The 13,630-nt window shown below is 54.9% G+C and overlaps 1 protein-coding gene across 3 annotated transcripts in view; it reads right to left on the bottom strand.

Moving 5' to 3' along the window:
- The window catches only part of EGFR (epidermal growth factor receptor), a 193,076-nt gene that overhangs the window by 14,231 nt on the left and 165,215 nt on the right, over window positions 1-13,630 (bottom strand). For all 3 annotated transcript variants that reach the window (XM_067745688.1, XM_067745689.1, XM_067745690.1), the window contains exons 20-22: window positions 11,031-11,216; window positions 1,568-1,723; window positions 658-733 (exon numbers count right to left, since the gene is read on the bottom strand). In XM_067745688.1, coding sequence (XP_067601789.1) covers window positions 658-733; window positions 1,568-1,723; window positions 11,031-11,216 — 418 coding nt within the window. The remainder of the gene's footprint in view (window positions 1-657; window positions 734-1,567; window positions 1,724-11,030; window positions 11,217-13,630) is intronic.

Genomic DNA, 13,630 nt, shown 5'->3' with positions numbered 1-13,630 from the left:
ACTCAGGAAATGCTCTGTACAGAGGACGAGGCGAGAGCGTGAAAGGTGTGTCTGAAGACAGGGAAGCCCGTCAGAGGACGGAGCACAGGGCTGCGTGGGCTTTGAAGGAAGAAGAATCAGACCCCGACGAGACGGCCTTCACGAGAGCTGGAAACAGTAACTATTTCCCTTTCCTCACGTTTCCCCACAAACACACCCTCACAGTGCATTTCCTGAAGCCATTCTCTCTGATACACAAAGATGACCCCTCACTATATGAAACCAAAACTGCCGCAAGTTAGTCCATCATAAAACCACATTTCTCTATCGGGAAACTCTTCCCCATGAAACCTGATCTGTCATCTCCCTTTGGTTCACTTCAGATTCAGGGCAAGAGGTCACCTTTGGTTTGATTTGGGGGTACAGGCGTCTCCTAGGTTCAAGTTCCTTCCCTCCCGTTACCCGCTCTCCTGACAAGCTCACTGTTCTCTCCAGTGACACTTGGTACGGGAGTTAGACTCAGTTTCCTTTTTCACGTTTTCTAGTACAACAGACAGACAGTGGTGATCATGTGATTGTTAAGTCACTGTCCTGGACGGCAGAGCGCACAACGTGCGTGAACAACACAAGCCAGTGCAGCCCCAGCCCTGCTTCATCAGCCTCGGGATTTCGACTCACCGTAGCTCCAGACATCACTCTGGTGGGTATAAATTCGGTGTAAAATGGATTCCAAAGCCATCCACTTGATAGGCACCTTGGGATGATGAGAGAAAAGTAAGAAGACAACAGTTAGCTCCCCGCTGTTGAAAAAAAGGAAATCACACCGGAATAAATTACAAGCGACAAAGGTGAGGACGCCGGGCCACCCCCAGCCCAGCCCAGCCCAGTGCACCTTCCCAGCCGGTAGGGAGAGGTTTAGTCTGGTAGAGAACAGGGCCTCTGTCAGGCCCAGAGCTAAGGCCCTTTGGTCCGTGGCTGTTCTGCTGAGCTGGGTGCACGTGCTGGCGGCTGGGGGCCCCGGCTGTGCCCTGCGTCTGTGGCTGTTTGCAGGGCTAGCTGCTTGGAGCCGTGCGGGCCACCGTGAGAGCGAAGACGGGAGCAGCTGAGCCAGGGCGTTCTGGAGGGCCTATCAGGACCCCCGCACCCCTCGCTGCTGGGACAGCCCCCTGGAGAAGCCCCGGGCCCGCCCGAGAGGAAGAAGCCAATGCGGCCACGGCCAGCGCCCCACGGGAGCTGCTGGAACAACATGGGGCCCTTTCCGTGCCGCTCTCCCAGCTGTTCTTCTGAGAGGGGCTTTACCCAGGACTGGGAGGTTGACACCTACCCTTGACTAACGGTCACCTAGCGATGGAGATGGAGCTGAGCTCACGTGTACCGCCTCTGGCCTCTGGGTGTGTCAGGAACCTCTTTACGCACCTTCCCAGCAAGTCCTGCTCCGCGGGCAGCTCTGGCTGCACGGCCAGAAGAGCCTGGCTGGACCCGGGTGCTGGTGGCAGCTGTGAGCTCACCCAGCAGGCCCCGAGGGTGGCCCCACCCGGGTCAGCCTGCTGGCAGGGCAGTGCTCGCCCTTTACAGGCCCGCGCCTTACCTTGCCCCCCTCCGCGTGGTATTCTTTCTCCTCGGCGCCGAGCAGTTTGGCCAGGCCGAAATCCGTGATCTTGACGTGCTGCGGCGTCTTCACCAGCACATTCCTGGCCGCCAGGTCTCGGTGCACCAGGCGCCGGTCTTCCAGGTAGTTCATGCCCTGCAACACGGGGGGGCGCGGTGAGGGGCGGGTGCTCAGCGGGCTCCCCTGGAGGGCGCGGCAGGGATCAGACAGAGGGCGGGCGCCCCAGCGCAGGGTGCAGCGTCACGTACGCGCGACAGCCTCCGAGCCGGAGCCTGCCTGCGGACGGACTGCCCTCCACGGACACAGTGACTTGCACCTGGTAACATCAGTGACCAGAGTCTACCTGCTCCACGGACGAAAAGGGGAAGAGATGAAGACATAACTAGCTGCTGACTTACTACCTTATCTCCATCCAGTTACTCAAGTTTCAAACTCAGCTGAACAAATAGAAGAAGCCAGTGACGCAGCAGGAGCCCCGCCGTCGGGCCGTGACCTGGTTACACGCTGCTTCCTGCTGGGGACGGCCGACCCCACCTGCCCGGCCTTGCCTTCCCTGCGCCAGCGCGTCTGGGGCGCCACCTCCCCAGGACCCAGGGCTCTCATCACGCTTTCCTGGAGCGTCGTACGTGATTCACTACCAGTGAAGGTTTCGGTCCTGTTTTATTTTCTCTTTTTGAAATTGAAATCACATGGATGTTGAATTTGCTTTTATGGATACAAGGTGCCACTCCCTACCCCCTCCCTGGCTGCCTCCACAACTGCTGTAATCAGAATCAAGGCTGGAAGAGAAAGAAAGACAGAATACTTGAGAAGTACCCAGCACAGTGCCCGAGACATAGTGAATCCTCGGAGGTACCGTCAGCCCTTGGTACCCATGAGACTGGTTCCGGGACCCCCTCTCCCTGCCACACCCCTAACCAAAATCCGTCGATATTCAAGTCCCTTCTAAAAAATGGAGCAAGTGTTTGTTACCTACACACATCCTCTTGCATACTTTAAGTCACCACTAGATTACTTATAACACCTCATACAATGTACATACTTGTAAACATAATGTAAATGCTATGTAAACAGTTGTTTGCATCCAGCCAATTCAACTTTTGTTTTTTGGAACTTTCTGTAATTTTCTTCCCACATATTTTTGATCCACGGTTGGCTGACTCTGCAGATGCAGGACCCCGGCTACGAAGGGCTAACTGTGTGACCCCTCACCTCTAGCCCTTGTCCACAGCCTCCTTGGTGTCTCTGTCACCTGCCCTTTCTCCCCTGACAGGCGGGCTCACTTCCTGCCCCTATTCATGGCTTGAAGCCTGCCCAGCTGAGCCAAGCTTCCCTTGGACCCTCGCAAGCTCTAACCCGTTGACATGAGCTTGGCAGCCCTCGCCCCTGTGCAGGGCCAGACGGGCAGGCAGGAGAAGCCAAGCCGGAGGGTCAAGTTCTGCACACGGCCCGTGTGGCTGGAACCACGTCCTCTCCTACTTGCTCACAAAGGCGCCTCTCCTCTCCCCAGCCAGGGAGGTGGACCACATTTCCAGCCTCCTTTACAGCCGACACTCATGAACTCTCCTCCAGTGAAGGGCAGACACCACAGAAATGCTTACCGAAGGGCACAAAATGGAAATGAATGGGCAAAACCAACTCTGCATTACTCTCGAGCCTTTTGCATGTAGCTCTCTTCATTTTAGTGCAAATGCAGGGAATACCTCTGTAGATAAGGATAGATCCCAAATTTTCTGGCAAATTCATTGCTTCCTTTTGCATAAGATATTAGGTAAAAATTACTAATTAACTTGTCACATCAAAGTGAAGTTTACAAATTTTCCTTCTAGAGTTAAACTAGCCATCACAGGAAAACAGGATCTTATAAAGACACTACCCAGGAGTTAGTCTTTGAGGGCTATTTTCGAAGCCTTTAATGTTTTTCTTTTCTTGGGGGAAAAGAAAAAGATTCCCATGTGTCCACTGTATTATCTAGAAAGCTCCTGAATGTTTAAGATGCTGTTTGATTTAAATGGTTCCTTTCTAAGATGTCTCAGGTGTCGGGAAATAAGGTTAATGGGCTCATGTCTATTCAAGAGGAGGTGGGCAGGTGCTTCCCTGGAATAGCACTTCCAGGTTAGGAATCATTCCTTCGGGATGGAGCGTGGAGAGGGAGACAGAAGCAGGGCTTCCTAGCAGAGGAGGACTTCCTACTCCCTGGCACCTCCCCCGCTTGACGGGGCTTCACGGGGCACAAAAAGGAAAATTTGTTCACTAAGCCCACAGGAGGACTTCAGAGGGCATTTCCAGCTACATTTAACTATCATCGTGAACTTTCTTTCTGCCTCTTTACGTGCCTAACAGAGGATCTGGTGCACTGGATACATTTTTTACAAAAGCTCGCTGAAGATGACGGAAGGAAGGGATGAATGAATGATAATAGCGGCCGACAGTTCCGAGCCAGGCACTTCAAACACACCTGCGAAGATGCCGCTCCTGGTGCTGGGAGGTCCGGGACCCACACAACAGCCTCGACAGCTGCCCCAGGGCCCCAGAGCTCTGAGGCCACCACTGGGACCGTGCCCTTAATTTCCTGCTGGGGCGTCCAAGTGAGACTTGTCTGCAGACCCAGAGATTGCTTCCGACGGATGCCACACCCCAGCATCTTGGCCCTGTGCCGCCAAGCTGAGCGTGCCCAAGGGCAGATGGATGGGAATCTAACAAAGGAACTAGCTCCACCCCCGCCCCTCCCTCCCCACCCACCCCCACCTGCCTCAGATTTTTAAAGGAGCAGAGCAACTGCAATGCACTGCAACGTTTTCTCGTAACACCAGCCTTCAGAGAAGGCTTGGGAAAGGGCAGGAAAGAGCAGTACGTGTCTGGAGCACACAGCTAGAGGGATTTAAATCAGACATAATTTTGGGACAAGATTAGACTCATTTGAACTCAGATAAAACTCTATTCCTTGGTCCCTGTCCCACATAATATGGCGGTTTGAAAGGCCATCTCAGTTGTAACTCTAGGCCCAGCAGAGTTATAGTTTAACCAGCACCAAAGATAAGAGCCCTGACATCGCTCGTAAACTCTCAGAATCCAAACAGAACCACAGGAAGCAATATCATCAGCGTCAGCCTCATGGGGCCTCTCGGAAACGCCTTCTCTCTGAGATCCTCACTTTAACTGAATGGAACGTATTTATTTTGCTAGTTAACAGGACAGCTAGGATGGATGCGGCAATCCTGAGGTTAAAAGGGGATCTGAAGAGCCACCCTGGGACCTGAACGCACAGGAGACACAGGACGCTTCACGAGGGTTTTAAAGACTTTCCTCGCACAACACCCGGGGAAGGAGAGAGGCCTGGGCTGGGTGTGACACATACGGACCGTATTCCCAGGCCCCGCAGCATCCTGCAACTCTTAGGAGGCGCCCAGAGCAAGAGGCAGGAATGCGCTGCATTTCTAGTGTATTTTTTCACCACCATGTGGGGAAGTGGTGGGTAGTGGGGGCGGACACTGACTTGGTGACTACGGAGGTGGCAGGATAGGAAGCGGAGGGGTAGGCAGAAGGTTCTAGCAGAGTAAAGCAAAGCACGGCGTCCACACCACCGAACCCCTGCCCTCAGAAGAGGCAGGGGAGTGTCCGAATTTCCTATTCCAGGCCCCAACCTCCTGCTGTGTAGGGACAGGAGGCCTGCTAGGCTCACCAGCCTGTGGGCTCCACTCTGACCCGTGACATCAAGTGCTGGGGAAAAGCACAGACTTGGGAGCAAGGAGCCCTGGGGTGGAATCTTGATTTTGCTACTTCCTAGCTTGAGACCTGGGCAAGTTACTTCAACACCCCTTGCCTCACTCTCCCCCAGTGTAAAACGGGCTACTCAGAGGATTAAGTGAGTTCATCAACATGGAGCACTTAGGACGGGGCCCAGAGAGTCCTCCCTCAGTGCTGATTGCCATCGTTTCCTCCTAAATGTGAAATCCATCCTCTCTTCTCCACCCCTGTGCCATGACCTGGAATTAGGCTGCTGCCACGTCCTGCTACACTTCCCAACGAAGTCTGATCACGAATAACTTCCCGCGCGGCGCCCTTTGCTTTCGTGATGAAGCTGCGCTTGTGGGTTCCTGCGGGGTCTCCCCTCCCCTCCGGCAGCCCTCAGTGTCTCTTGGCCAACTCTCACTGCTGCCTCAGATGGTCCCCAGGACAGGGACGGGCTCTCGCTCGTGTGCACAGCACCAGAGCCACGTCCAGGCTCCCGAGGGTGCAGGGCGGCTGCCTCACCACTGCCGTCCCCGCACCTGGCGCTTGGCTGGCCGACTGAGCCCACCTGGCCATGCCCATGTGACGCCCAGAGCAGCCTCTGGGAGTCTGGTCCCTCGGCTCTCCTGCTCTGACCCACTCATTTCCTGCTGCACTGTTACCTCTGTATGGATCTGTTCTCCTCATCTGTTTGCAAGTTTGGGGAGATAGGAAATTCTGTCTTCTTTATATAAGTATTTCACATGATACCTGACACTGACAGATATATGCTCAAGAAATCACCAAGTGAAATGACCAGAAGTTGATGAATGTGCTTTAACAGTACGACAACTTTTGGCTTTATAGTGACATACTGTAAAGTGATCGTTTAGGTTAAGTTCAACTGTAATCTTGTGGAACGATGTGAGAATAAATAAAAAAATAATTCAAATAAGTAGACTATCTGGTAACCGGATCTGCTGTGTGGCTGTGTCCCTGTCTGCGGTCTTGCTGCCCAGGGTTTCACGCAGGTACCTGCTCTGCCGCTGAATCAGCTCTTAGGAAGCGTCTTCCTCTCTAGCCGGGTGGATGGAGGCTGGAGGCCGGAGGCTGAATCATCACCCTCAGGCTGCACAGTTAGTCAGCAGGGTGGGGGCTGCCTGGAACCTCACCTTTCACCTCCAGGAGTCCTGATGTGGAGCACAGGAAAGCCAGGCGATGGGGGAGCAGACGTGGGCGTGAAGGCCAGAGCCACCTGGGCCCAGACAGGAGGCCGTGCACAGGCCGGTCAGCGTCTCCCCCTGCCCCCGAAGGCTGCGCGAGGCTGACAGACAACAGCCCCTCTTCCAGCATGACTTTCATTCTCTCCCACCCCTGCTCATCTCTCACGACCAGGCTCTAATTTGTCGATGTGGGTGTCATGACCTAGACCCAGACACGAGTGGCCAGCATGCTCTGCTACGTCATCGGCAGGACCACCTTCCTCTCCTCACCCAGATGGGTCTTCCCTTCGCTGCTCTCGTGCCCTGAAAGCGCCTATAAATGTCTGAGCAGTGAAAACGCTGGGGCTTTTTCAGATGAGTTTAGACCAAACTAAGTATCCCATCTGCTTAAAAAATGGATCCTTCGAATGGAATGTTTTCTGAAGTTCATCCTTATTAAGTCTCATCTTATAGAATGAACTAGGTGTAGTTCAGTGCTTGTGAAGTTGTGGTCGGTCTCCTTCTGACAGCATCCACCCACCCCTCGACCCCAGCCCCCAGCTACCTTCAAACCTCACCAGGGCCTGGTCAAGTATCTGAAACGTATATCGTCTCTCTAAAAACTCACTTCTGTGAGATCTTAATCCAAGTTAGGTGAAAGAAAGCTCTGTGGTCCCAAAGGTTTGTGAAAATGTGAGATTAATCACAGCCTAGAGAGCTGATTTATGCAGGAGTTGGCAGTCACGTGCTCTGCGGTGCTCTAAGAGGAATGAGCCTGGCGCGGCAGCGGTGTTCTCTAAACTGAATTGATGACAGACAGCATCTTTTGCATGCTAACATTTTACTACATTATTATCCCATCTAATTATTTTGGGATTCACTAGCTGGCTTATGCAGCCAGGAAGAATGCATACACTTTCCGAAGCACCTAAGTCACTCCCCGTGAGTGAGAGCCCCCTGTACCTTCCCGAGCCAGGAGCTTAGGAAGCGGTGATGAGGGAGCAGGTGACGTCTCGACGGCCTCCTGAGACTTGAGTCTAGAATCCACTCTCACCCTGTGTGGAAGGGCACCTCTGCTTTCCCAACCCCAGCAAGATTCCCCACTAGGCCACCTCTGTTTATTTTTCTTTTTTTCTCTTGCCCGTGATATAATTTTATTTGTCCTCTTAGCAGTTTAGCCAGGACAATAAACCTGCGTAATGGTACCCAGGTCTCCATCAATCCTGGAAAACTTCCCAAGAGAGCCTGTGCCTTTGTGAATCAGGGAGGACATTTGTAAGTCAATAAATCCCACCTCGAAAACGCCACCAAGATTAGTTTCTGGTCAGCCACTAAGTGTTTCTGGGTAGTTTCACTTCTAACTTTTACAGAGAAAACTGTTCAATCCTTAGGTAAACAGTCACTAACCCAAGAGCAAATTTCTCTCTTTACAGCTGAAGAAACCATTACTTTCCTTTCCCTGCAAGGACAGACACTGCAGCGCCACAGCTATTCAAGTACAGTGCCTTAGGCTTCTCTTGTGAAATAGGGAGCAGCTCCGTCGCAGACAAATCTAACAGCTGCAACGTGAACCGACTTCGGATGAAAGTGAACCTAAACAGAGTTCAACAGGCAGAGCAGTGGATTGAAATAACAAGGTGAAATTCTGAGTAATATTATATAGAGCACTGTCTTGGAAAAATTGCAGGCCCTGGAAAGTCCACTCAGGAACTTTGGAAACTCATGGCTGACCAGGGCCCGGGCACAGCTGAACTCGCCCTGTGGCGGGCACTGCCGTGGTCAGGTGTTTGTTTCTTCCTCGTGCTGGCAGAGGACTGATTTCTGGGGTCAAATAACCTTCCATCTATGCAGACACTTGTGAGCAGGCAGATCTGAATGTAGGGTTGCCAAGGAGAGAAGGGGAAAAGCTCATGAACGCGAGAGGACCGGAAATAGGAGACGCTGCTCTAGGGAGAGAAAGTCGATATAGAACTAGAATGAGACCATGTTTCAGCTTAGATTTTCGTCACGAATCTAACTTAAATTAGTCAAAATATGGCGAGAAAACCAGAGAGGTGAGCATGGGGTGCGTACTGGGGCCCGAGTGGGCACCTCACAGAGGCTACCCAGCACCGTTCTCGCTGCCGGGAGGACAGACGGCAGAGGTCCTTCTGCGGCCACGGAGAGACAACTCGCCGAAGAAAAGCCAGAATTGAGTGTGAATCTCCCAGAGTCACAAGCCCGGTTCCGTACCGGGCAGAACTTGCCAAGGCTATGCGTCGCATCACGTAAGAAGTCACTTTTGTGGAGCTGCCAACTGACACAAGATAATCAGAATATGCTAAATACCCAGGCAGCCTCTGGTGAGCTGGGCCTCTTCACCCAGGCAGGCGTGCAGAGCTCTGGACGCCAAGGCCTGGCTCTGACGGAGCTCACCTCCCCGTTTCAAGTTAAACAAGTAAATAAACCAGGTCTTCGCAGGTAGCAAGATGTGTTTTTAAAACATAAAGCAAGTTAAGCAAGGTAACAGAGGCTGCCTGGGGTGGAGGGGGATAGCTTTGGTGATTCTCCTGCCTTAGCTCATCAGGGAAGAGACTAAGGAAGAATTTCTGGGGACAGGAGTCAGGACACGAGTAAACCTCCAGGAAAAATGCCATATTCAGCGAAAACTACTTGGGGCTAACGACCTCCTCCCCGACCCCAGCCTCTGTTCTGGGCTGAACAGCGTCCTCCCAGATCTCACGCCTACCCAGCACCCCAGAATGTAACCGTCTTTAGACATAGGGTTTTGCAGATCTAATCGGTTAAAGACCTTGAGATGAAGCCCTCCTGGATTTAGGAATGACTGGTGTCTGCTAAGAGAGAGGGTGATCTGGACTCAGGCCTAAGGCAGGAGGCCACGTGAAGACCGGGCAGAGACGGGAGGGACCTGGAGCCACCAGAGCTGGGGAGGGAGGAAGGATTCTCCCCTAGAGCCTTGGGAGGGGCACGGCCCTTCTGACACCTTGTTTGGAACTTCTGACCTCCAGAACTATGAGTAAGCTTCTGTTGTGGTAAGCCACTAGGTTTGTCGTGCTTTTTGGTGGCAGCCCTAGGAAACTCACACGGTCAGACAGAGAAATAACCAGGCTTTTCATGAGACCACAGCACGCAAGGCGCACAGGCTCTACCAGGACCACTGCCTAGCAGCGGCCACGTGACTCCTCTGCTCTGTGACCGGGGTTACGGCCGAGAGCACCACGCGATGGGCAGGCGTCCGAGAGGCACGCCCACACCGCCGCGTGCCAGAGCCTCCGGGGCTGTGGCTGAGACAGCGACCCCGACGGGCACTGGAAGAAGAGGGTTGAGGCTGCCTCCCACCGCCAGCCTCACCCTGCACCGCTGACCCCAGAGGAGCCCGTCCTGTAGCGAGCGTCTCAGGCAGCTGCAGGCTGAGCAGAGCCCAGAACACGTTGTCGTGTCTTTAGTCACCTTCTACGCCTGCTGGGGGTTGAGCGAGCGAGTTCAGAGCATCCTCAGGAGTGAATCTGCAGGACCGAGGGTGCTGCCGCCCTGGGTGAGGCGAGCAACCAGGACCTGGATGGGGCCTGGGGGACGAGGGGTGCCCTGTCCTCCCTGGTTCCTGCAGGCTCCCAACACCCGCCCCGGGGCTGAGGGCGGGGCCTGCCCACAGATTCCATTCATTCAGCGGAGTGAACGGTATACCCACTGTCAGGAGAAACAGAATTTAGCAAGTTGGGTTGCAGACAACTGATGCACTACTGGCCTGAAGAGAGGGAGATCTGAAATGGAAGAACAGTCCTTGTGAGGCCGTATGAGCAGCTAACACCTGGCTCATTGCTGTGCTCCTGGTCTCAGCCCCACCTGGCCACTGTCTGCCCCCTCAGCCCCTCCCTTGCTCCAGATCTAGCCTGTCGACAGGGGGACGCGTATGGAGCCCCATGAAGCAGCAGAAACGTCTGTTCACCTCCTGCCACCGCACGTCAGAGCCAGCACCTGTCTGTCCACCTGGCCACTGTCACCTGACAGCCTTGGCCTGGTTTGCTGGCCTTGTGATCAAGTCCTGCCTGGGTGAAAGCCACACCTCCTCCTCTGCTCCAAATTCAACAAAAAGAATGCCAGGGAAACAAGAACACTAACGTCAACCATACTGAGAGGCCCCAGTGCAGAGAAAACTGTGCAAACGTAGCTGAATAATTAGATTTCCAACGTGCAGTGGGATAGGCACCGATCTGATGCAAAGGACAACCGATTCAATTCAATCCAAACTAAAGAAGACTGCATGCCACGTACGTGCACGTGCACACACATACACACACCCTCTTGGCAAACTCTATGCTGTCCGAGGATGGAGAACGTAATGATTAATTTCTCGGGTGTCTTTATTTCCCCTTTGCCGCTGTTCTCCGGGGCTCTCCCTCAGGATCGCATCATCCCAGGAGGTGAGGCTGGGGCGGCGAAGCGACGGCAGCCACCAGCGCTGCCTCGTGGCCCTGCCTGCCCTCCCTGCAGAGCTGGGCGCCTGCTCCGAGCACGCTCCTCTGATTTACCTTTGCGATCTGCACGCACCAGTTGAGCAGGTGCTGGGAGCCGATGTTGTCCTTGTGCTCGCGGACGTAGTCCAGCAGGCAGCCGAAGGGCATGAGCTGCGTGATGAGCTGCACCGTGGACGTCAGGCAGATGCCCAGGAGGCGGCACACGTGCGGATTGTCCACACTGGCCATCACGTAGGCTTCCTGGGGGGGAGAGGAGGAGAGGGCGCATCAGAAGGGCTCCCCGCCGTGGCTAAAGGAACAGGCAGACAGACCATTTCCGGGTACAGAAGTCGAACACGATTTTGAGTTTGGAAATGTGCGCGTGTGGAGGACAAGGGTGCCCGTGAAACGTCTAGTGCAGTGGACGTTCCCGTGGGGCCTCTTGCGCGCGAGGCTGTGGAGTGGCTTGACGGGAGACGGCGTCCTCTGAGTGCACGTGCGGATTCTGCATCACAGAGAGGCCCGGGCCGCGCTCGCCATCGGCAAAGCGTTGGGTGAAAATGAGACCTGACGTCTCCAAGTTTGGGCGTTGCTGAGTCCTTACGAAGACCTCCACCTCAAAGCCAAAGATGCCGCCGCTTAAAGTGGTGTCAGGGCCGGTGGGAACCCGTGCTTGGGGCCCACACCCTGGTGAAGACTTGCCCGCTGACTCCGGAACCCCGGCCTTGGGCACCGTGGAAGGAGATGCTGAGAGCTCTGGGGGGGGGGGGGGGGTCGGGAGAGGGAGGGGGACCTCACCTCCCCACAGAGCACCGGGGGCAGAGGGGGGAGCCCCCCCGCCCCCCCCGCACTGCCGGGACCACGGGAACCGCTGCCACGCACAGCAGAGAAGCCCTTTCAGTGCACCGTTTCTGGCTCTGAACCGGACGGAGGATGTTACACCTACAGCGATCGCAGACTCTGCTGGCGGCCCAGGATTCATTTCTGGAGAGGTGGTCTGTGTCGCCCCGCCTCAGTCTTGGGAAGGGAAATCCATGCTGCTCTGCAGAACCCACTCCCCACAGCCCCGCCCCTGCTAATTCGGAGGCTGCCGTGGCGGGAGCCCGGCACAGACCCACAGCCATGGACTTTATCTGAACCCTTCTGCTATCCTTGGGCGGAGGAAGCTGATTTCATTTACAACCATGCACATAACTGGGCCTCGCTTTTGTCTAAGAATTAGGGAATCCTCAATTTCCACCAAGAAACTCCATCTCTTTCCCTTTAGAATCTAAAGGGGGGGGGTGACATTTTATACAGACACAGAAGGGACCACCTGGTCTCCAAGAGAAAGTTCAGAGGCACCTCTCCCCACCTGACCGCTGCTGTGCTCGGGGGTGTGGGCCCTCTGTGCAGAAGGGAACACGGCCTGGGCCAGGTGAAGGCACGCCGGGGGGATGCTGGGGCAGGCACCGCAGGAGCCAGAGGTGACAGTGGTGACAGACAGGTGGAGGGGCACGTGCACACATCCCTAAACACAAACGTGATGGCCTGAACCCCTCCCCTGGCCTCACTGTTCCTGGGGAGCCCGCCAGGCCTCGCACAGCCTCTCCTCCCACAGACCCCCGGTCCTCCTTCTTCTCTGCTCCCCAACTCTGCTCGCCCGCACCCGGGAGGGCCTTTGTCTGGAATGCCCTTCCACCTCCTCTTTCCCTGGCTGACCCCTCCTCAGAGGGCATCCCTGAGCCCCAATCTAAGTTACACTCTCCTGGCATCTTGCAGTTTCTCCCTCGGGGGAGCAGGCTCCGTACGGCCTGCGAACTTGCCAGAGACACCAACCCTCGGGCCTCACCCGGGGCAGGTGTGCCGTGTGAGATGCACGGAGCTGGGGCTTATCACCTCACCTCCCCAACACCTGCTCCTGCTACGTCATTCCCGTGGTGCCCAACACATCTCCAGGCACAGAGCTGCCTCAGAAACACCACGGCCGAACGACACTGAAATCATACGAGACAGAGACCATGCCACGTCCACTACGGAAAGAAACCCACAGCTCTGACGTCCGCTGCAGAGCCACCGTCTGTCTGGACGCTGCCCCAAGTGGAGACGCCCTGCTCTCACAGGCAGTCGGCCTTTCTCCTCGTCCGTGTTGCAAACGCGGCATCACAACAGCAGAGCAGGTGTTTAATGCTATGGACCTTCTGACAGCTCTTCACCTTTGAGAAGGGCTACTGATAAAAAGTTAACACTGGAGAAGGCCTGCAAGTGGTTTCTTCTCAAGCCGTTATTTGTCTGAAGAGGAAACTGAGGCCCAGTGAACGACGACCAGAGACCACATTTCTTATGTCAGGGCGGGGCCCACACCCGGGGCTCCCCCGACCCAGGCCCTCCCCCGCTTACCCCACGCACCGCGAGGCCTTGTTGAGTGCTCCGGCAGATGGGCTACCAGAAAGCGCCACACCTTATGACACAGAAAGAGCACGCATATAAATGTGTTTTGCATTCTCGTTCTGTTGCCTGCCCTAAATTTAAACTGGAAAGTCTATGGAAACATCAATAGGCCGTGCGATCGCCAGAAAAGCACAAATCACGTCTCTCCCCCAGTCTGGGAAACTGTACAACCATAACACCAAAGAAATCCCCTGGCTGTTCTTATTTTCTTAAGATCTGGTGGAGACTTGGAAACATGTTGTATT

The sequence above is a fragment of the Pseudorca crassidens genome, chromosome 8 (assembly GCF_039906515.1).
Source record: "Pseudorca crassidens isolate mPseCra1 chromosome 8, mPseCra1.hap1, whole genome shotgun sequence".
In the NCBI taxonomy this organism is placed as follows: domain Eukaryota; kingdom Metazoa; phylum Chordata; class Mammalia; order Artiodactyla; family Delphinidae; genus Pseudorca; species Pseudorca crassidens.
Note: the sequence above shows the minus strand (reverse complement) of the source record. Positions and strands in the feature narration are given on the sequence as shown.